We start from the raw sequence: 22788 nt of genomic DNA, 5'->3' as shown, positions 1-22788 counted from the left end.
GTCTAATTTTCCATCCAAATCAATACAGTCAATAAAAGTTAATAATAGTACAACAGTCAGCTATGAAATACTTTAATTTTATTCTCTAACAAACAATCATCCCTTATGGATTGTTCAAAAACAATAAGCTGTATGCAATTATGTCTAGTGTTCAGTAAACAATGCTCTGAAACACCTTTTCATCAACAAAAGACACTACATAGAAATTAGATTGAATTACTATTTAAATTCAGTATGATGCTTATATCGATTCCATTTAGTGTAGGACATTTGAAATGCAACTGACCACACAATAAACTTTCACAGCCTTCAAGATTATATGATTCAGAAAGAGTTCAGATGTGTGGTGGAGCCAGGTCTGGAGATTGTAAACATATTTTCCAGATTCAAATATCAAATCTTTAATAAACAAATAAATTAAAAAAACATACAAGTATCTATTTATTATAAGTCAATTACACTAGCAGCCTGTACAAAAATGCTACTAAAAGGGAAGGAATGTTAGTTGAAAGTATGCCATCACCTCTTTATCTAAGATAAAAACATATAAAACCCTACATTTCTCTGGCGCTAAAAGACAGTCTCTTTATGATGTTCCAGTGTTGTACAGATTCAGATATGACTATAAGTAATAGCTTATGCTCTTGGTCAAATTAACATCTAAAAACTGTTTGTGGGAGCGTCTCACAATGATTCCTTCAGGCCTTGTGTTGACAGAACAAGGGAGCAAAGGAAAAGCCAGTGAACTTAAAAATGATATATATATATATATATATATATATATATATATATATATATATATATGTATGTCTACACAAGAACATTAAATAACTGACATCAATGACTCCTCATCCCACCTGGCTGTCATAACTGGGACCAGTAGTTGGTCTGGAAAAACTCCTGGTCCTATTCACTGAGGATAGAGGGGGTAGGGGAATTAATCAGTAGGATATTGCTATAATAATCACTATAATTCCATTAATTAAATCTGCTGCTAGTCAAACATCTCAGCAGCATTTTGTCATAATATAAAAAAAACTATAAAAAGCCAAGATACGTCATGATCATTACATTTATATTTACCACAGTTATCAGATAAGTGCGACTGAATTTCAGGGAATGATTTTGACCGAGGTGCGGGGCCCTATGATACGATAGAAGAAGTGTATAAGAATGCAGAGAACTAGTTCAGATGGAATGCAGAGAACTAGTTCAGATGGAATGCAGAGAACTAGTTCAGATGGAATGCTTTCATGTGTCTTTGGGGGGGGGGTATACTGTGTTCTAGAATGCCAAATCATTACTTATTAGAAGTCTTATCCATGCAAGAACTGCATTTCACATGCCTCAAATGTCCCTGAATGTTGACACCAAGACAGATCATTACAGTCTTATGTAAACCCCACCCACCCATGATAAAGAGTGACGTGAATACAATATTAGATGCCAGTGCAAAACTACCCCTATAAACTGTGCCATTGACAAAACAAAAATCCACTTCTTTTTTTTCTTTTTTTTTACTGGTTGAAATTTGTCCAGTTGGCTTGATGAGGGTGTGTTGGATGTGTGCCGGGGGATTGGTGGGTTTAAAACTTTAAAAACGTCCCTGTTTGGCGTCTCCGATGGCCCCCCAGACATCAAAAACGAACTCATCCGGAAAGGCAAAGTCTCCGAGGCACTCGTCCAGGGCCATGGCAAACTCATCTGGATTCTTCTTGTCCCGACCAACCTCCACCATCGTGGCAGCTGTAGAGAAGGAGTGTTGGTTAGATTGCTGGAATAGCTTTCATCAATGCGAATGTCATCACATCACTCACTATACAAGAGTAAAAGAAATATATACTGTATATAACTAACACTTGATATCTGTATGTTCGTGTTTTGTAGTGAACACTTCACTTCCTGACTATAGAGGGTGTAGTATATTAGATGCATAACAGTTAGCTAGTATAATAGCATATGTACTGTAAGTCATAGAGTTTCAGGAATAGCAATGACATGTTATTAACATTATTTTCTATTCAGCAAGTCCGTGAGAAGAATGTCCACGCACCCAGTTCAGTATCTCTGATGCCCATGTAGCTCTCCAGGAGGTCGTCCACTTTCTTCACTGCTTTCTCCTCAAACTCTGTCGGCTAGAAAAGACAGTTTCAGTACATAATGATTAAAACGACCACGACCACGACCACAACCACAACCGTTGTCTCTGTACTTGTACTGTCTCTGCCAATGACAATTAAATTGAATCTGAATCTGAATCCCCCCCCCCCACTGGGGAAGTGGGCACACTCACCACTTCCTCCACCGTAGCGGGGCCCTTGGAGCGCAGCCTCAGAGTACCCCTCCCTGTGCCAATCTTGTTCTCACTGGCAGGTTTGGCGCCCTTTGACCTTGGCTCAAGCATCTCTGTTAATAAGAAAATAACACTTGTAAGCAACTGGTTCAAAGAATAACCTAATTTACAAGGGAATTACTACTATCATGTAACTATATCTCTGTTATAAATAGGGTGGTGTAATGACTGTTTATGACTGCACAATATCTGTTGATAATGACTCATTGCCTGGGCTGGACGGCTGCTCGCGGTTTAGAATGTCAACATCCCAGTTATGTTATTCCACTATCTAGTCTGCCCTTCTACTCTGGTACTCCCCTAGCCGCATGCACTCACCGAAGGCCTTCATAGGCTCCACCAGTTTGAGGGTGAAGGTCTTGTCTCGTGGCAGCTCTTTCAGCATGCGTGCCACCTCGTAGTGCCGTGTGCCCACGATGTTCCGCCCATTAATACACTCTATGTGGTCCCCCACGCAGATCACCTTCACGGTGTCCACCACACTGCCATCTTTGATGCGCTGTCGTGCAGGTAGAGAGGGGGGGGGGGGTGGGGGGAGAGGGGATGGAGAAAGGGAGACAGAAGGGAGAGAAGGATATAATAAACCCAGGTTAACAAAAACTGCTTATTTCCTTAGACATGCAAAAACACGTTGAAGTGATCCCAATTAAGACGAAAAAAACAACTTAGACGAGAAGACAAAAATAGTGCAAAGTTTCTATAGAGGGCAAGTACGGTAAGAGCCTTTTCATCAGTAATAAGAGACTTCAAACGCTTTAAAAAGAGAGCAGACATTTGCAATGCAGATTTTCTTTCTCATTTAGCAGCGTCTCCACACCGCCTGGGTTTTGGTTCCTTTCATTTCTGCTGAGGATGGGTAAACGGGAGCGAGAGCCCACTGAACAATTACAATCGTTCCTCAGCTTTTCTTCACACAGCCTTACTTCAAAGGCCTACAGTGCCAGCTCCCTAAGGGAGCTGTATCACCGTTTACGAAGCACAGAGCAACAAGTGTCCGATGTACAGTGAATGCCGGCTTTCATGGTGCGATGATGCTTTCATGACACAAGATGGCACCTTGGAGCAAACTAGCCATAATAGACATTCATGTAGAAGACCAGCCCTCTAACCCTAACCCTAACCCGAATACCAGGTCAGTGTCAGTTTCTCCTTCAAAATCATCTGAATTATATACATATATGGAGCAAAGTTGACATTTTCAAAACATGACTTGACACGAAATACAGAAGGTCTTCTCAAATGGTTTGAGCACAAAGCCGTAATCTCTTGGTGCTGTTGATTATATCCCACATGTATTTGACCACCATGTGATCTCTTGACCATGTGATAGCCTAAGTGAGCATGATATCTGAGACATGGGCCTTGTGAATGATTAAAACATTGTGTATCAGGTTATTCCTATTCCCACCTTTATGAAGGCGTAGCCGGCTCCGTTGTCTGTGATGGTGAGGCCCAGAGCGTCCTCACACTTGAACACCTCCACCTCCTTCTTGATCCCTTTGATGTGGGCGAAGATGAAGTCCTCCAGGCCAATCTGGCCCCCCAGCAGCTTCTCCATGTCGATCTTATGGGTGTTCAGCGTACAGAAGAGGATCTGGCCACACAGACACATCATGTTATGTTACATAAATGAGCGGGACATATTGGTAACAATTGTTGGTGGGAGCTAAACGACCCATGAAATATTCAGTAAACACCCGAGCCAAACTGTTGAAGAAGGAGAATCTATTATTGTGATCCCTTCTTAATATCTAGGGCTATATTTTAGCATTTACACAGCCTATTTCTGGGTGAGGTGACACAGCATAGGTCAGCATAGCTAAGAGGGGAATCACCAGTGCACAGTGGTTTTTATTTCTGTGCGGATTATGTCGCCTTTTTTTCCACCGGTGTGATCAGTGTGATCTCACTAAGTCAGACTCTCTATCGAGATTCTGGGTTCTGAGATTAGTGTGCCTGAGGCAGCTGTGTTTTTTCTCCCCAGGCAGACACATCCTATGGTTAAAAAAGAGACAGGGAAGGTGACCTTTTCAGCGGTGCCAGTGATGGCGAAATCTGGCTTCACACCCTCTAGTTGCAACCTCTTGGCACGGCGGGGGGAAATGCGATCACCATGAACGCGATCCACTTATGGCCTGATTTAAAAGGCCCTTTAAAAACTGAGGTTGGCTGAGGGAAAGCTAGAGGGAGGGGCCTGCTCATGGTGAATCATCTATTCCGCCTTACCTCACACAGACGGAGCACAGGGGGGGCTATTAATAAATACTCCTTTAATCTCTTTCTTTATTTGTATCAAGTGAGACATCCGCAGAGAATAGCTAGATTAGATAATACTAGTCTAGTATAGAATTCTAATACTTTCCTCTTGTGGGAGTTTAAAAACATCAATGTGGACAGTAGTATAACACTTCCTAACTACTAGAGGTTTAAAAGTCTGTTTTTAACAACTTCCGGGTTGCGTAAAAAATTTATTTGTTACCGGTTCATCAGGTTGACCTTTGAGCGCAATGAGGCTCTGGCGCGCAAAACAAAACACAACCTTTTTTGGCCCCTTTTGTGTACCAACAGGCACTGTGCACAGACATCAGCTGACACAGACACAAGCGTTGCCCCTCGCTACTGGAGCATAAAATAATGGGATTAGGAAGGTGGGGGGCGGGGGTTGGTAGAGGTGGGAGGCAGAGAGAGAGCGGAGGAGGAGGAGGAGGAGGTAGGGGGTCTATGGGCTGAAGTGGACTCTACTTGGCTAAGCTCCCTGCTTTCACCACAGAACAGAAACCCCCCCCCCTCCGGGAAAGCAGGCCTGGGCATTACCCATGAGCCTGTGGGAGGAACAGCAGTGAACGCCTCCTACACCCTGTTACCAAGGCTGCCGCTTCTTACATCAAGCTGCTTCTCTCTCCCTCTCTCACAGGATGTTCTCGGCACTTTCTCTCCTTCTTGGTGGGTGTGACCACCTAACCCACTGCATTTACTCACTCATTCACTACGCAGCTAGGATAGTCAGCGCCACTCTCACCTCCACCTCCCTCCCTGACTCATACACCTCCCACTGACCGAGCTACAAGCACTGAGTGGGGCGCTCCACGTGGACAATGGTGGTGTAAGGAAACAGCTCTCAGTCAGTTTAATGTCATTCAGGAGCCAGAACACACGCAGAGACACACAGACACACAGACAGACACACACACACACACACACACACACACACACACACACACACACACACCCATCTACAGTTTATGCTAGACACACAAAAATATCATCCACTCTTCTTTTCTTTCTCCCCTCTTCATCTGTTACTACCTACCTTTAAAGGACAAATAGCTTATTTAATTACACCCACATTGATATATGGTGAGAGAGTGTCCTGACTGTCCTTGACAAGACAAAGCTTGGGAAACCTGTTTCTTTGGTTACTGGAATTCTATTCAATGGGCCCTTTCACCAGAGGAGAGAGAGGACCAAAGAGATAAAAATAGAAATATGAGAGAGGATAATACGGAGTTGATTGAGGAATTTAGGTTCAGGATGTTGGCTGCAGACCTGCTGCCTGTGCTTCCGAAACTATGCTTTAGCCAACTCCTCTGTTTTTATCATGTCAGTTCGTCGTAGAGGTTAACATGCAGCAACATACAGTTTTATGTAATGAAAATATGATGACATTTCTCAAAAGCTAATCCATTTGCCATAAAGGACATGCTGACCACACAAAAGCAGTGTCGTTTGTCAAGCAAAGCGTAAGACGGAGGAAGTTATAGCTAGTTGTTACTAGTTATTCTTTAAAAGACTGTCTGACGGACTAACTTTCCAAATGACCATAAAGGTCCATTTCTCATATGGGAATAAAGCTCATCAGCAAGTATGCCATGTTAACCATTCACTTGGCTGAGGATGTAAGATGCTTGAGAATAAAGACATGATGACACAAAATACCACTGGTGACCGCCGTGTGTGTGTGTGTGTGTGTGTGTGTGTGTGTGTGTGTGTGTTAGAATCGAAAGGGAAGTACACTACTATCTTACACTACTAGTGGGGCTTACACATGAAAGATCCCCACCTCCTCCCACCAACACACACACATTCTGAGAACAGACAGATGACAACAGTGTCCCTCTTCTCTGATCCTTCCAGTCGGTGACATCATCACAGCCAATCTCTGAGCAACTAATGGACATTAGCCTATCTGTTCAGAGAACCCTGTGTACCTTGCTGAGTGCAATCTGTGACAGTGAAGCCGTGGCAACCCCTTCTTCTCGCTGCAGGAAAACAACCACATAATCTCAGGCCTTTCACTTTAATCATAAGCTGCCGAGCTGAACTCGCACCTGCGGCCTCTCTGCAAACTGATGAACACATTCCATGTTGCTGTTGAAACCTGTTGCATGAGGGCTTGTATACACTTGAAGGCTGTGGTCGGCTATATTTGCCCTGAGAATATAAATTATTATCTATAGATAAGATAAGTATAGATAACTATACTGTTGCAGTAATACTGTACTGTAGAAACAACATTGTATTAACAGTACGTTGTACAGTACATTGCAACGTTGTTACAGTACGTAACTACATTGTATCTAGTCTTTATTCCACTTGTGTAACACAAATTGACACAAACTGCTCAAAGTGACACTTAGCCTAACAGAGATCCTTCTACCTCAAAATATTTGTCCAGGTCACCTTAAGGACATGTGTAAAAAAAACAGATTTTTCACATTTTAACATTCCGCTTTGGCACTGAGTTAATGTTGAACGTATATATAGCTTATAGCTGAAATGCACAGTTTCTGATGTACTACTCTATTTAACAGTACAATGTTAATACAATGTTGTAACATAGTTATAACACAAACATCTGTATAAAAAGAGGCAGATTATGCCCTCTTTTCTTGATAGCATTCTAATAACTTTGTTTCATAGGGAGGAAACCCCTTACAAGTCAAGTTTAATGAATATAAAACCGGTAAATCAACAAAATGTGAAATGCCAAGTAGCCACTTTTAAACTGCTGGCCAGTGAAATAGCACATGAGGAAATCTAATAAGTTCAGACTCACAATAGAAAACGTAATTATTAAGCTGACCCATTCATTTTTAAGGTAGTGCTTATATCTGCAACACTATTCAGGAAAGCTCCAGAAATCTCTGATTTAGTGTGAACAGTTCTGAAATAAAGAAAAGCATGTTGTAGATGTTGTCAGTATTGTATGTTTCTCTTCTGTGATGTGAGGATGTAACAATAGTGTGGAGTGATACTTCAGTATCTGGAGTTAAATTGATGTCATAAATATGTAAACTTGTATATTGACAGTTGTCGGTGCAAATTGCAATACAGATTTGCAGACTTGCTGCTCACACTCACACATACACACACGCACGCATACGCACGCGCGTTATGCATCGCATAATTCATTGTTATCACATTGTCCTTGGTGTGTTTGATTATGTGCTGCCAATCTGTTTTTGTTTTATGTTTTTTCCCTCCCTATCTTTTTTGTTTCGTAATGTTTAACTATTATTACTATCTATTATTGCATGCATGTATTATAGGGGCATTACTCTTTTTTTGTTGTTTGTTGAAAACCAACATAAATATATAATAGCACAAACAACAACAGTCTTTAAGTCAGCTTCCATCAAATGGGAGTATTACATTTAATCCCTTTATACAGTTCAGAATGTGACTATGTTGAAACAACAGAACCACACCAAGACTACTTTGAGTGCCTGCCACGGATTCATGGTCCTTTCAGTAACAATGGCTCTAGCTCCAGCTGTGTCTACTAGGCCTACTACACCTTGACAGAAAAACACACTTATCAGTAAAGCAAAGACAAAACACGTGATCTGACCAGAGGAGGGTTGCTGAACATTCAAACTGTAAACAAATGACTTGGTGGTTAGCGCTAGTGAAGTCATGCTGCCACACCTGTGATAAAACTCAGGGACAATACGCAGACTTTGACCTATGTGGTAAAAATAGGTTATCGGACATCAAAACATTCACATCCTCATAATGTAACAGAGATCAACGTGAAATGTCGACTACCACCTCTCTGCCTCCTTTAGACCCATCAATAAGTGACAGAGCGGTAGACAAATCCAGACGGACACCATGGTGATGAATCTGAATGACGCTTTGGTGTTTGGAAAAAATGGACATAAAGAAATATATTGGGGCTGATCAGCTTGGTCCAGGCATATTGCCATAGACTGAAGATCTCTTCAGGCTACATCTTGACTGTCCCTCCTTTAAGATCTCTTCATCACTACTCCCTACTACAGTTAGACAAACTACAGTTTCTCTACTGTATATAATAAGGCCTCCAAGATCTCTAGAGACCCAACCCACCCTGGGTACGAACACTTTGCCCGGCTGCCCTCGAAAAGGCGGTACAGGACCATGGCCGCAAGGACAAACAGACTGAAGCTCAGCTTCTACCCCAGGGCCATCCAGGCCCTGAACACAGCAAAGACCTAGGTTCTGGGCCCTGGACAGTCTGGACGGATTGATGGCAGCTGCTGGATTGAAAAAAAAAAAATCAGGTGTAGTGCTGAGGCACAAATGTGTACATTTCAAGCCTGCAAACTGCAACACTTTAAATGAATGTGCAATAACACTATGTGCAATATGACAACCCTAGTCGTCTTATCTGTACAGTATAGTATAGTGGATAGTGTACATAGCCTTTATTTATGTAAACCAGCTCCTTTCCCTTCTTGTTTTTTTAGTTTTTTTTTCTTTCCTAGCACCAGGGGAGCCACCCCTCCCAAATGTCGTTGTTTGGTACCTGTACTATAGCAATGACAATAAAGACCATTCATTCATTCATTCATTCATTCATTCAATAACTATTTTTTTTAAAAGAAAAGAAAAAAAAGGTAATCCTTCCATCTTCTAGTATTGTGACTGCCAAATGGCCCCTGGTCCTAGCATAGGGTTAGGTTTTTCTTTTTTCTTAGTTTTTCTTATGATGACTGATAGACGATTCACTTACTTTAGACAAATGTACTTGTAAGTCGCTTTGGATAAAAGCGTCTGCTAAATGTCAAAAATGTAAATGTAATGTAAATGTTTGTTTAAGGGAATGTGCACCATGAACATCACGTCATCACTAACATTTCACATCTGGCACAATGATTGTTCGGCCATAAAATCCTAGCCGTTCTAAAGCTTTTTCCATGTCCTACTCAAGATTGCATTGCTTCCCTTAACTGAGAGAGTGCACGTAATGTCCAAGAAAAAAAGAAATTGGAGCAGAAAACTAAATGAATTTGAATGTGAGACAATTTCAAGTGGCGCTCCATCACTGTTATAACATTCTTTCCTGTTGTGGTCCAACTGAACACATCCCAGGTCACATCCCTGTATCATCATCTGTAGATTTCAGAGTGTCAGCAGCCTCTCGCTCCCCTGGGGAGGTCTGGGCAGGGAGGGAGGTGTTATCTTATTGGATTTAGGCTGTGCCCACTTGTGCAGGACGTGAGGGACTTCCTTCGGCAGATGCCAAGGAGCTCAACACTGCCCCCCCATCACCCCCCTCCTATGGAGAGGCGATCTGCCCCATAGAATAATATAATAAATGAACACAGAACTGATCTATCACGATGTCTGCCCAGCCACAGAGAGAGATGACTGGGAAATAGGACATGGGGTTTTACCCTACCATGTGACCTGTCCTGGAAAAACTCCCTAGGTCCATAGTTATAAGCCTAACGATTTTCCTGGTCAGCCTCCTGATGTGGATGTGCATGTGAACAAAGGGTTAGAACAAGTTTGAACAAAGTCAGAGAAAAAAATAATTATGAAAGTAATTGGCAGAGGAAGTGCATTTAACCATCAGTCAGACTCTGGTTTGACTGGTTTCTAAAGAGGAGCCTTCCCTCTCACTCAAATTGTCAGTGTGTGATCGAACTGCACTGTCTGGTAGGGCTAGGGGGGATGGCTCTGGCTGGCTGATAGCAGGCGGCATGGCCGGCCTATCTGCCCCAGCCCGGGGAGACAAAAGGCAGACATGTCACTCACAAACTCCTCTAAAAAGAACAGCACAAAGAGTCTGGGCTTGGAGGAGGGTTTTTGTGCTCTTGTTTACTGGGGCCTTCATTTTTTTTCTCCCCCTGGTAGAAATGCAGCGTTTGCAGTGCCTGTGATGCCTTCAGTCTGGTCATAGGAAGGAATTTAACCCTGTAAACTAAGTCCAACTATTAAGGAGGGGTCCTTCACGCCTACTCTTTCTAGTATCCTAAAATACAAATCCTCGTCTAAAATACAATTTCCTGCAAAATGTCCTTCCCAAATGTAAACAAATTTGCATTTGAAGGAGTGAAAAACACTACAGAGGACCACAACCCAAATATCAAGGGACATCCTCTCAACTAGTGTTGTTTTAGATGGCCATTCAAAAACCTCAACAAATTGAAATCAGCAACCAGTTCAAATGTTCAAGAAGTTATTGAATAAATGTCAAGCCAGTATAGATCTTATAGGTTAGGTGGAGGACCTCGGCTTTTATTCCCTTTCAATGGAGAGTGAACCTGTCAGGTGTTGACGCTCCCCTCTCATTGGACCTGGGCATCCTGAGCATTACTACTTGTCGCACCTTACGCAAACACACCTTCGTCGTCACAGACGTTTCATTTTTCCTCGCCCTACTTGGGCTTTACTTTGATTCAATAATGACCACCAACAGAGAGAACGTGACGTTAGAATGATAAGGTTCTATCTCCATTTTTGTCAACATTTAGTTTTTTACATAATCTGATCCATTAGGTGTTTATTAATGCCTGTGTGGTGTTATTTTTAAAATGTTGACATTTTTGAGTTAGTAATTCATAAAATACAAAGGTTCCATCTCACAAAACATAATGGGCCGGTTTCACAGACAAGGCTTAAGCCTAATCCTAGACTAAAAAACATCTTCTTTTACATTGAAAGTGCGATTTAGTCCAGGACTAGGCTTAAGCCTTGTCTCTGAAACCGGCCCAATGGATTGTAAAAACGTTGACACTCAATATCTCTGAACTGCCCTAAACGGAGATAGAACCTTATCATTCTAAGCTCACGAACGGTTGTCTTGTCTATATGTTCCCATTCCCAACATAAACACACTAATCATAATTCATAATGGGTCGGCTGGGCTGTGCGTAAAACAAACTAAAACAAAAAAAGTGTGCAATATTACCTCCGGTGGACTTAAATTGAACGCATGGGCTATTTTCCCGTAGAGTTCTTTGACATTAGTAAATCCCTCTATCCTGCCCGTGGGGCTGCCGTGGGCCAGCTGCGTGTGGAACACTAGTTTCGGCCGCAGGTTGGCAGGTGGAGGTGGGAGTCCGGCGCCGTTCACGGCCGCTTTCGCCGCGCTGCTCCCCCCCGGATTTCCACCCTCTTCATTTTCCACCAAATTATCCTTCGACTTGTTTTTCTTTTTCCTTAGTCCCAATGGCATTTTGGCGTAAAAAAAATCCGTGGGACGTCTGTTACAGTAACAGCTATAACATTGGAGGTGGCTACCTGTTGCAATTCTTCCTTCCGCCTACACCTCGGCTACTATACGCTCGATTCCCCGGCTCGACTTTGTTCTTCGACAGTGACTCACTCAAACCCTGACTTGCAAATTACCGTAATATTCTTAAATATTCAACAGGTAGGTGGCGAATGCGAATGCGCGCTGTCTTCCTCGTCGTTCCACACTATCTACTGTAAACTCTGTCACAGCCTCCTGCTGGTCCGAAAACAATAGCGACTCTGTTTCAATACGCTGGGAACGCACGCGCACGCGCAGTGCGAGGAGGAATCCTGAGCAAGGAGAGGAGCGCTGTGGAAGCACAGAACCTCACCTGTCTGGTCTCAGGTGGACATTTACACCCAAAACAACACAAATCGTGACGTTAGAATTATAAGGTTCTATCTCAATTTTTGGTCAAAATTGAGGTGTTTTTTTACATAATCTGATCCATTAGGTGTTTATTAATGCCTGTGTGGTGTTATTTTTTAAAATGTTGACATTTTTGAGTTAGTAATTCATAAAATACAAAGGTTCCATCTCACAAAACATTATTAATGGAATGTAAAAACTCAATATCTCTAAACTACCCTAAACGGAGATAGAACCTTATAGTTCTAAGCTCACGAAATTACTAGGTCGGACATAGACATAGTAAGACTTCACTTTTACCTGATATATTTGATATGTATTTAACTAAAGCAAATGCTCTGAAATGAAATGCATGAAATCTGAAATTATGTGGGTATGAAAAGACTTTGCGTAGCGTAATTGGATTTGAATCAATCTAAATAAATCATCATTGTGCAATTAGCACATAGGGCCACTTCGTGTAGCCTACACCTGGTTAGGGTCATACAGTTTCAGTTATTAGTTAAGTGTTAGGGATTTCTTCTTACCCCTACATACATTTAGGCAATAGATAGATTTGTACTTTATTCCAGCTAGGCCACTCACAGAAATTATTTTGGCACCGCAGTACAGAAAACGTACAAATTCTCCCAGTGGAAAAACAAGGCCACTGGAGCCCGTACTAGTATTTAACATTGATATTTTGAGTATTCATTGTTTTAAAGAAACTGTCATCTATTATGTTGCATTATTAAGTTTTCCCCCAGTCCATTTTAAGGGTAAACTGTACAGTAGATGATTGAGTTAATAACTCAGATTAAAAAGCTCACTAATATATAAGTGGGCTACTATAAATACAAATGTTGTTGAGTGATGTGGCGTCCCCTGGTGGAACATAGAAAGGTCATCTATGTGTTGGTGAGCAGCTGTGAACAGTGTGGGCTATATTTACTCTCTAATTTGCTCAAATGTATTATTGTCGGGCCATTATGTCTGACTTCAGTGTCTGTGGTTATAAAACATTAATATTAAAAACCAGAATATACTTTCCCTCTTTACCGCCCAAACACGTTAAAGAAGAACATTTGTTTAAAAATCTTGTTTGGCACATAAAAGTATTCACATTTCAGAAATCACAATCATTGATTATATTCATTTACAGTACGTTCACAAGTAGTTCATTTAGAAAGGTATTTTAAATGACAGTTTCAGGCGACCCATCTATTCAAATATAGTTTGAGGGCCCTTTTGAAGCAAGATAATCCAACCAAACTCTTCTGTTTATAAGGTTCCATTTCAAGTATGCAGGTGAGAGATACAGGCTACATGTAGTATACAATTAACAGTACTTTGCTTTTACTGGTAGCTGTCTTTGTCTAGAAAATTTAATGTGGCTACTATCAATGAGGATGATCTTGCAGGCTTGTTTTCAGTTTTCAGAAGTGCTTGTGCCTTTATGGGAATAGAACTTATTAGAAATGAACATAAAATACATTATCAGTATGTGATTTCCTATATGAACATGTCAGTTCTAGACTGTTATAAATTGAAAGGAAAACATTTGCAGTTTGCCACCCCCACATATTTGTACATTATTTTCTTGTGTTTTGTAATCAATGTTACATTCCATGTCACACAAATCACACAAACCAAAGAGAGAAAATAAAGTGAATGTGGAAAGGACCCACATTAAATGTTTACTTTCAGATCTCAACATATTGTCACTTGCAGTTATATCAACTTATTGGCATGCGTGGTATTTATAAAAACACCAAATAGATAAAAAATATAAATTGCACATTCATTAGAAGGGGGGTCCATCTGTGTGTGATTGTCAGCATTGTCCTTAGTGTGAGGAAGAGTGAGCGCTGGCATGCTGATATCACCCCCTGTTTTGTCCACTTCTCTCTTTACGAGGCAGGTAAATGCCGTTTCAGGACGTCCTTGGCATTAGTTGGGAGACTTTCTGGAAATGTCACATCAAACTCCACCACCAGGTCCCCTCTCTGGTCTGGGTTTTTGGGGAGGGGCAGCCCCTGCCCCGCGACTGTCTTTCTCATGCCAGGCTTGATGACATCTGTGATCTTCATGTTGCAGGTTTTCCCATCTATCGTGGACACCGTCACCGAGCACCCACACAACGACTGCAACAAAAGGAGTATGAAGGTCAATGACAGTACTCAACATAACCCACAAATCACAGAATAAGTATTGTATAAATCTGGAGGCCTATCACTGTGTGTGTGTGTGTGTGTGTGTGTGTGTGTGTGTGTGCGTGTGTGTGTGTGTGTGTGTGTGTGTGTGTGTGTGTTACAGATGAGTTATGGTTTGGTTCGCTAAAATAAACTGGCCTTACAACAGAAACTATGCTCTTTCACTAGATTGATAAGCAAGGGCCAAGCAAATTCATCTGTTGTTGACTAATGACTAATGACAACATTCCTTGACATCATGCCCAGTGTTTTTTTACAATAATCAAAACAGCTTGAAGTCATGAGATCTTTTATAAGAGATGAGAAGACCATATAAGCACCTCTTACATCGTGTGAGTGGGCAAGCATGTTCCTCACCGTTTACAGTGTCAATTACATAACTGACAGCCCATTATGCTGTAACTTGGTGTATAATTACAGTTTTTACACAGGGGAGTCAAATGTAAGACCTTTCAATGGCTAAGCTTTTTATTGTTCAATTCTACAACATATATACCAGCCTTTACAGCATAAATAGGCCTACCAGACAAATCTCTGTCCTCGTTTAGAGCAGAATGTTACCCAAAAACTCCTTTGTGTATATTTCTCATCAGCCCAGTATTGATATAGTGCCAAAACATCATTACTTTGACCATACACATCTCAGAGATATCCTAGTAGCAAGCTCAGATTTGAGGAATATTTCTGGAATAGTCTCATAGAGATGCATTCTGTGTCAAAATACATCATCATGAGACTATTGCAGGAAGGACATCTCAGCTTGTCATTAGGATATATGTGACTGGTTCTGTTGGCAGTTCTCTATTGGCAGTGTTACCCCTACCAGGTGATCAGATGGACACCCAAGGAAAAAGTGCCTTACCTGGCGTAGACTGACCCGCACCGGATACACGATATCAGAGCCTTCCCGCCTAAAGTGTGCGTGTGGTTTGTCCTTGATGACGAACACGATGTCAGCAGGAATGGTGTTGGGTGACTCATCACCCTCCCGCGGGAAAGTGATCTTGGTGCCTTCCTTCCAGCCCCGCTTGATCTCAATGGTTAGAATCTTATCCTCTGTGCGCATGGTCCTCCCGTCAGGATTAAGCCTCTTGCGCGAGATCTTCATCCGCTTCGTGCAGCCATGGAAGACCTCCTCCAGGGAGACCCGCAGTTCGTGGTGGATGGCCGGGTCCTGTTTGCGCCGCTGCTGCCCGCCGAGGCCCACATGCCGGTCACGAGGGAACCCGTTGAGGTTGAAACTGGTGAAGGAGCCGAAGGGGTCGTTGCCGTCCACTTCCATGTCATCATCATCACGCCCGTTGGCCTTGCGCCCAAAAAACATTTCAAAGGGGTTGGCACCCCCGAAGAATGTGTTGAAGGTTGCGTGGGGGTCTCCATGGAAGGTGTAGGTGAAGTTTGTCCCCTGTCCATCACCTGTGGGTCCATTTCCTCCTTTCAGACCTGACAAAGGGCAGAAATGACACTGTCATCAACCAATCATCCATACTGATAACTGTAACCTAATGCACATTTATAGAGAACAACTATGGGGGGGAAGGACATCAGGGGAAAGAGTTCCAATTCTACATTCATGCATTTATAGTCATATATTGTATAAGCCCATGATATTTTCTCAAATGTTACTTGTTTTCTCATTCCCCTAGACCCTCTGGTGGAGGGGGAGGCACAGGACTCCTCATCTTGCCTAAGTGGTCACATATTGTCGTTCCCCTGTCACACCTGTCCATATCACACCTCGTCCAAAGAGAAGAAAACCCATCTCTTTAGGCTACACCTTAACTGTCCCTCCTGAGACATCTACTACCCCCCTGTAATGTTTCTCCTGTGTCATATTTAAAAAAAAAAAATGATATATATATATATATATATATATATATCTTCCTTCTTCTAGCACGACAACTGACAATGTGAGTGGCACAAGTAGGCTTGAGCTTAAATTACTTTTTCCTACTAAGATTGGTGGGTAGATGATTCACTTACTTTGGAATAAGGTGTCTGCTAAATGGCAAAAACATGAATGTAAATGTTCCCATGTCATATGGAGTCATATGGAGCAGTTCGTGCTTCCAATGGCATGATCTTCCCCCCCCTTTTTTCAGATGGTCATGCCTTCAGAAAGCAAACTTATCAGCCACTCTTTCTATATCACGTTTTCTATATCTAGTCTATTTTTGAACACATGAATTACACAATATATCAGCCTATAGGTTTGGTGGGATTTAAATCCCTATATTTTTTACCAACAGTATTGTGGGCATACCGTTACCTCCCTAGAACGCGACAGCTCGTGGTAATAAACGTTGGAAATAAATAAAAGGCGCGTTAAATGTTGCGGTGTTCCATAATCAATAGGATATGGTGGAAACTGTCGGTTGTCTTGTATGACTTCAAAGAGGGCAATTGTTGTATAATGCACAGAAAGAAACACCTATTATGCCTGCCTCATGATGAGTCAATGTAGAAATAATGAACTGTAGATTGATGAACGATATGGAAAAATACAACAACGCAGAACAACGAGACGGGGAGTGTAGCCGCATTACCTTCCTCTCCGTATTGATCATATATTTCCCTTTTCTTCGGATCACTGAGGACGTCGTATGCCTCGGCGATCTCCTTAAATTTCTCCTCTGCATGGGATGCCTTGTTTTTATCCGGGTGCCATTTCAAAGCCTGCTTTCTGTACGCCTTTTTGATGTCCTCGTCCGCAGCTCCTTTGGAAATCCCCAGTATTTTATAATAATCTTTCCCCATTTTCCCCCCAAAGCGGCCCTAACGTGGAAGAGAAACTAAATAACAGTCTCGGTGCCGTCGACGGGCGCTTGTCAGTCCGTTGTGAAAATATCCAAGAGACCCCTATTATATCCCTATTATATGGCGGCAAGTGGAAAAACCGCTGCTGTTATAAACAATAATAGCGACAGTTAAAGAGTGAGTGGGGATGATGTCTACGTTTAGAGGTCTGTTACTCAACGCTGTGGACCTTGTGTTATTTATCCCTCCCGACGACCCTCTTTAAATAGCCATCGCACCCTCCCCTACGTCCGGGCTCTTCGCTGGAATTCAGGGGCTCTTTCTAGAAAGTCAATGCTGAGGCACGTCATTTCCCATGTTCGGCTCTTTTTCAATTCGTCTGTCGTGGTGTAAAGATTTCGTTTATTTTTATTTTTTATTTTTATTTTATTCAGACACCCACACAAATAAAGTGAACAACCCAAATTGACAACCCAAAAAGTCACCCCCCCCTATAGGTCTAGGCCATGTTATCACAGGCCTCCAGTATGTGTGTCTATAATTATGAGTTGAACTGAAGACAAGACATTGAGAGATACGTTTGGACTTCGTTCAGGTTATCCCTTTCGAGAGAGAGAGAGAGAGAGAGAGAGAGAGAGAGAGAGAGAGAGAGAGAGAGAGAGAGAGAGAGAGAGAGAGAGAGAGTGTGTGTGTGTGTGTGTGTGTGTGGCCTATGACTTCTGAATGATTTAGGGCTACTTAGTTAATTTGTGATCACTACATGCAGGCTTAGTTTGGCCATACTAATTGAAAATACAAAAACGCATTGCTCCCCAACGCGATGTATGGAGCTACACCCCCCCCCTCCCCAGACACTGTTGTGTCCGGACCATTCCAGCACAGTGGTCTAACTAAAAACAATATGTTGAACTTTTGATGAAGAGGTGAACCATTGTAATGCCCACCTCATCGGACATAGAATTAGGTAGTGAGAAAGTAGAGATTTAGATATGATTAGGCCGGGCTAGATGGTTGTCATCATACCCTATTTTTATTTGGGCCTCCCCTTCTCCGAAATTAGAATGAGCCGCATTGGCTCTGTTTAGACATGCCAGAGCGCCATCTGCTGGACAGCATCGGAAGTTCGAGGATAAGAGGTTTAAGTTAGAGGATTTTACAGCAGGCTTCTCCATGCATAGAAAGCATCTACCGCATTGAAGACACCGGCTTATGACTCAGCGTGCATTTCAAAAAGCGCAGTTTTTTTTCTTACCTTATTATTGTAAAATGAAGACAGAATACCATTGATGATTTTATATGAATTTAAATAGTACTTGTTCTATCATTGAAGAATGAATCAATTTCGTGATTTATTTCTGAAACTAGACAAGGATAACGATGGCTTCATATCTGTCGCAGAACTTCATAATGAGATGGGAAAAAAAGGAATTAAGTCTGTGGATGAGAAGGCTCAGGTATTCCCTTATGTATCTTTTTTTTAAACAGTGAGCGATCTCTTAAGACTTAAATCTAAGACTAATTCTACTGTATAGGCCTAAGCTGTCTAGACAGGCAACACATGTAGAGTAGCCTCTATGCCTAACATTTTAACTAATACACTATTGTCTATTGCCTGTTCAAATCTTCCAGACTGTCTTCAATAACTATGACCGAAATGATGATGGGCGTTTAGATTATGAGGAGTTCCGAAGCTACGTGATGGACAGAGAAAGGAAATGGAAAATACACTTTCATGATCTTGATAAGAACAATTGCGGTAAGTGCTTTACATTCTATGGCCCACCCTGAGGCCATTCCAATGTCGTAGGGGGCATTTTAAGAATGTATCGCTCTTTATGTTAATGCATAATGTAGTGATTATTGTTTGTCACATAGCCTAGGCTGAACACATGTACGTGTATTCCTATGGGTCAGTTCAATTACTTTATTATGGTGCAAAGTGTCGTTTTCAAGGTCAAATACATGCTCAATGGAGGCATGCACTGTTATGATGTGTTTATGGCATATACAGTACACCAGTAACTGGACCCTGTACTTATAACAATAAAACATTTGCATAAGGGTGAAGATACACAACTTTTACTGCACTATTGTACTCTCACTCTCTCCAACAGAAACTGATTTGAGTTTAATGACATAAAAACAAAACGTCAATATATATCACTGTGTATTTATATCCATCTCTTCTCTGATCAGGGGTGATTGACCAGGAGGAAATCATACATTTGTTTAAGGATTTAGGAGTGGCCATATCAAGGCCGAATGCAAAAAGAATAATCCAAATGTAAGAGTGTTTTTTGCCCCTATCCCCTCACATGTTTGCTGTCTTGGATAACATTCTTAACATTCTTACTTAAATTACATTCAATAGTGACTTAACTACGTTGAGTTTTATTAGATTCCGTAATCAGAACAAATGTCTGCCTCTCACACACATACTCCCCTGCGTCAGTTTTATCAGAAGGACCCCTACAACGGTTGTTTTTTTATCAGGCACAGCAAAAGCTGCAGGCTGGTGTTCGAAAACTCCCCTCACGTTGTCAGTGTATTCCTTCACATATTGACAATCAGGATGCCTATCTATAGTTGTTGTGCTATTGTTGTCAGGATGGATGAGGACGGCTCCATGACGGTTGACTGGGGGGAATTCCTGCAGCATGTCATCCTCAACCCAGTGGAAAACGTCGGGGAGCTGGTGTCATCATGGAAACGCAGCATGGTAAGAACTTCTTGCAACATTGTTATCATGTTTTGTAATGTTGTTTGTTTTGTGTCAACCTCTCTCCGTCCTCTGTGTTGTTTTCCTGTGGAAATCTATACCCCTATGTCACTGATACTGATGGACCTGATCTGTTCGATGATGGACTAGGTGCAAGGTTGTTGCCGTGTGTGCCATTGTGATGGATTCTCTTGTTTTCTAGGTTTTCGATGTAGGCGAGAGTCGCACGATGCCCATGGAGTTCTCTAATGAGGAGTCAGACTCTGAGCTGTGGAGGAGGTTCGTCCTGGCAGCAGGGCTGGCTGATGCCGTGTCCAGAACTGTGACCGCTCCCATTGACCGCCTGAAGACCCAGCTCCAGGTCAGCTCCAGACACAGCCATCACCCCCAGAGGTAGAGGCAGGTCTAGAAATCTCCATACCTACTTTGATCCAGTTTGATAATGCCCAACTAGATGTTTGGTGTACGCTTGTAGGTGTATGGCTCTAAGGCGTTCTCTCAAGGGTTTCGAGAACTAAAAGCTGGTGGTCTGAAGGCTATGTGGCAAGGAAACGCAGTTAATGTTCTGAAAGGAACGCCCCAGTCTACTCTTCAGTGCCTCATCTATGCCCAGGTGAGAGACTTTCACTTTCTTTCTCTTTCTCTCTCTCTCTCTCTCTCTCTCTCTCTCTCTCTCTCTCTCTCTCTCTCTCTCTCTCTCTCTCTCTCTCTCTCTCTCTCTCTCTCTCTCTCTCACACACACACACACACACACACACACACACACACACACACACACACACACACACACTTACCTACTGTCTCTGACCTACCTTTCAGATGAAGGTGTACACTGTGGGTCGACAGGAGAGTCTCACTGTGCAGCAACGCTTCGGGCTGGGATGTGTGTCTGGTGCCGTGACTCATGCTGCCTTCTACCCTCTAGAGGTATCAGAGCGTTATGACAGGTGCTTTACTGTTTCTTTGTCATAATTACTTGTAGTATGCACAGAAGCCTTTTTTCTATTGTTTCTTCTAATGTATTTTAATGCCATCATGCCATCATCTTTCTAGGTACTGCAATTGGTATTTGATTAAGTTATTGTGTGGTGACTGATATGTGGCCATTGTCCTAATGTGCAATGAAAGGGCATTATTTGAAATACCCATAATGGCACTGGCACCTCACTATTCTCATTCGGAACTTGGCAGATAACTCTCTCTCCCCACTTCCCTTCAGGTGTTGAAGGTCCGTCTTAACCTGCAGCAGTCTGCCACCTATAGTGGAGTTTTGGAGTGTGCCCGATCAATTTACAGAAACGAGTCTATGGCCTCCTTCTACCGAGGGTTCAAACCCAGTATTCTCTGTATGATCCCATATGCTGGTGTGGAGTGTGCAGTTCACCAGGTGAGAGAACTCAACCCTCTCTCACACATCCAAATACTGTATTTTATTGAATTAAAGACCCTATATTGCCCCTTTTCTCTAGGTTTGCATTCTAATAGGCACACTTTCTTCTTTCTTTTCTTGCAGTCGATCATGAGCTGGGCAAAGAATGACCCAATATACAGCAGTGACTCCAATCTCTTCTTCTTCAGTTTTGTGGCCTTCGCTTCTGGACAGATGACCAGTTACCCACTGGCTGTGATCCGGACACAGCAACAAGCTAAGGGTAAAGTTTGATACAACAAAAAAAGAACTGTAAAGATAACACGGCGAAGGTAAATGTTAAAGACAGTTTAAGGCATTTATAAGTAGCTTATAGACCATTATATTAAGATCTATTTTGAATTAGTAATAAACAGTTATAATATAAATAAAATATAAAGAAATAAAATAAATATAAATGCTTTACAAAGCATATAACATAAACGTGTTACTCCATTGTTTGTTTGTTTTTTCTCACAAGAACGGCTCATCTAATATCCTTGTATTTCAGCTTTCAGTTCAGTTTCGCCATCCACTTCAATTCTTCCAGGACTTTTGGGGATCTATGAGAGGCATGGGGTACGAGGATACTACAATGGGATGGGGGCCAGTTTTGTCAGGGCAATTCCTTGCGCTCTGTTAAACTACACCTTAACCACAAAACTAGACATGTTCCTCTCCTCAATTTAGCCAAAGATATTTGTTTTTAGCATTTTTGTGTGTGTGATTGTATCTAAAATGACCAATGATGCGTTATGAACTTTGCAAAATACTACAAAATCACAATGATCTTCCAGAATGTCTGCCACAGAAGCAAGTTGCTGCCAGCATTATCTATCAAGCTATGACATCCCCTCAACAAGCCATCTTTGCTGTGTTTAGTGGTACTGAAGGTTGACATCAACATGTAAAATGCAGGTAGAAGCAAGGTTTGGAATCCAGACAGGATTGTGATGAGTAGTGATCCACACGTTGTTTGCATGATAATACCATAGCCCATAGCCCCAATCCTTTAGACAAAGCACTGAATGTCCTGATTTCTTTGTTGGAGGGTGTAGGTTAATGGGCCCAATCGATAGCCTTGACCAAACCTTTGTTTCCCAATACCAATAATAAATCAGTGTGAAGTTCCAATGCATTTGTCATTGTCTTTCTTCTATCACCATCAGTTAAGGTGAGATCGTGAGAATATCTATTCAACAAAAACACAAGTAAAATTGTATTTCACTGCAGAAAGGACATTTGCTAACCCAGTATTCCAATTTAATATAAATGGTTGGATGATTTGTTGTAAACTATGTAGATTGATTGAATTGTATGTTCTAATCTATGGTATATAATATAGATCAGTGTTTTTCAACTAGTAGGCTACTTCAAAATCAGTATCCTATCAGGCTATATATTTGCTATCCCAGTATTCCAATTTTATATAAACGGTTGATGATTTGTTGTAAAACTATGTATACTATATAATATAGATCA

The 22788-nt window shown here is 41.8% G+C and overlaps 3 protein-coding genes across 3 annotated transcripts; 1 reads left to right on the top strand and 2 right to left on the bottom strand.

Moving 5' to 3' along the window:
- Positions 1-56: 56 nt before the first annotated feature.
- On the bottom strand, positions 57-12071 carry gipc2 (GIPC PDZ domain containing family, member 2). Its single transcript, XM_080546681.1, has 6 exons — positions 11535-12071; positions 3762-3947; positions 2672-2852; positions 2294-2406; positions 2054-2135; positions 57-1746 (listed from the first exon to the last, which is right to left on the bottom strand). Exons 1-6 carry the CDS (start codon positions 11799-11801, stop codon positions 1595-1597), a joined length of 981 nt encoding a protein of 326 aa, XP_080402807.1. The 5' UTR covers positions 11802-12071; the 3' UTR covers positions 57-1594.
- A 2048-nt stretch (positions 12072-14119) lies between these two features.
- Positions 14120-17179, bottom strand: dnajb4 (DnaJ heat shock protein family (Hsp40) member B4; the record flags this gene model as incomplete). The annotated part of the gene is made up of 3 exons (XM_080546787.1): positions 14120-14353; positions 15285-15865; positions 16969-17179. 3 exons carry the CDS (start codon positions 17177-17179, stop codon positions 14120-14122), a joined length of 1026 nt encoding a protein of 341 aa, XP_080402913.1.
- A 1331-nt stretch (positions 17180-18510) lies between these two features.
- slc25a24l (solute carrier family 25 member 24, like) lies at positions 18511-21996 on the top strand (the record flags this gene model as incomplete). Its single annotated transcript, XM_080547008.1, has 10 exons — positions 18511-18633; positions 18809-18935; positions 19376-19463; positions 19787-19898; positions 20101-20259; positions 20374-20511; positions 20718-20825; positions 21118-21285; positions 21412-21550; positions 21818-21996. 10 exons carry the CDS (start codon positions 18511-18513, stop codon positions 21994-21996), a joined length of 1341 nt encoding a protein of 446 aa, XP_080403134.1.
- Positions 21997-22788: the final 792 nt, after the last annotated feature.

Source organism: Nansenia antarctica, assembly GCF_963989245.1.
Source record: "Nansenia antarctica genome assembly, chromosome: 16".
In the NCBI taxonomy this organism is placed as follows: domain Eukaryota; kingdom Metazoa; phylum Chordata; class Actinopteri; order Argentiniformes; family Microstomatidae; genus Nansenia; species Nansenia antarctica.
Note: the sequence above shows the minus strand (reverse complement) of the source record. Positions and strands in the feature narration are given on the sequence as shown.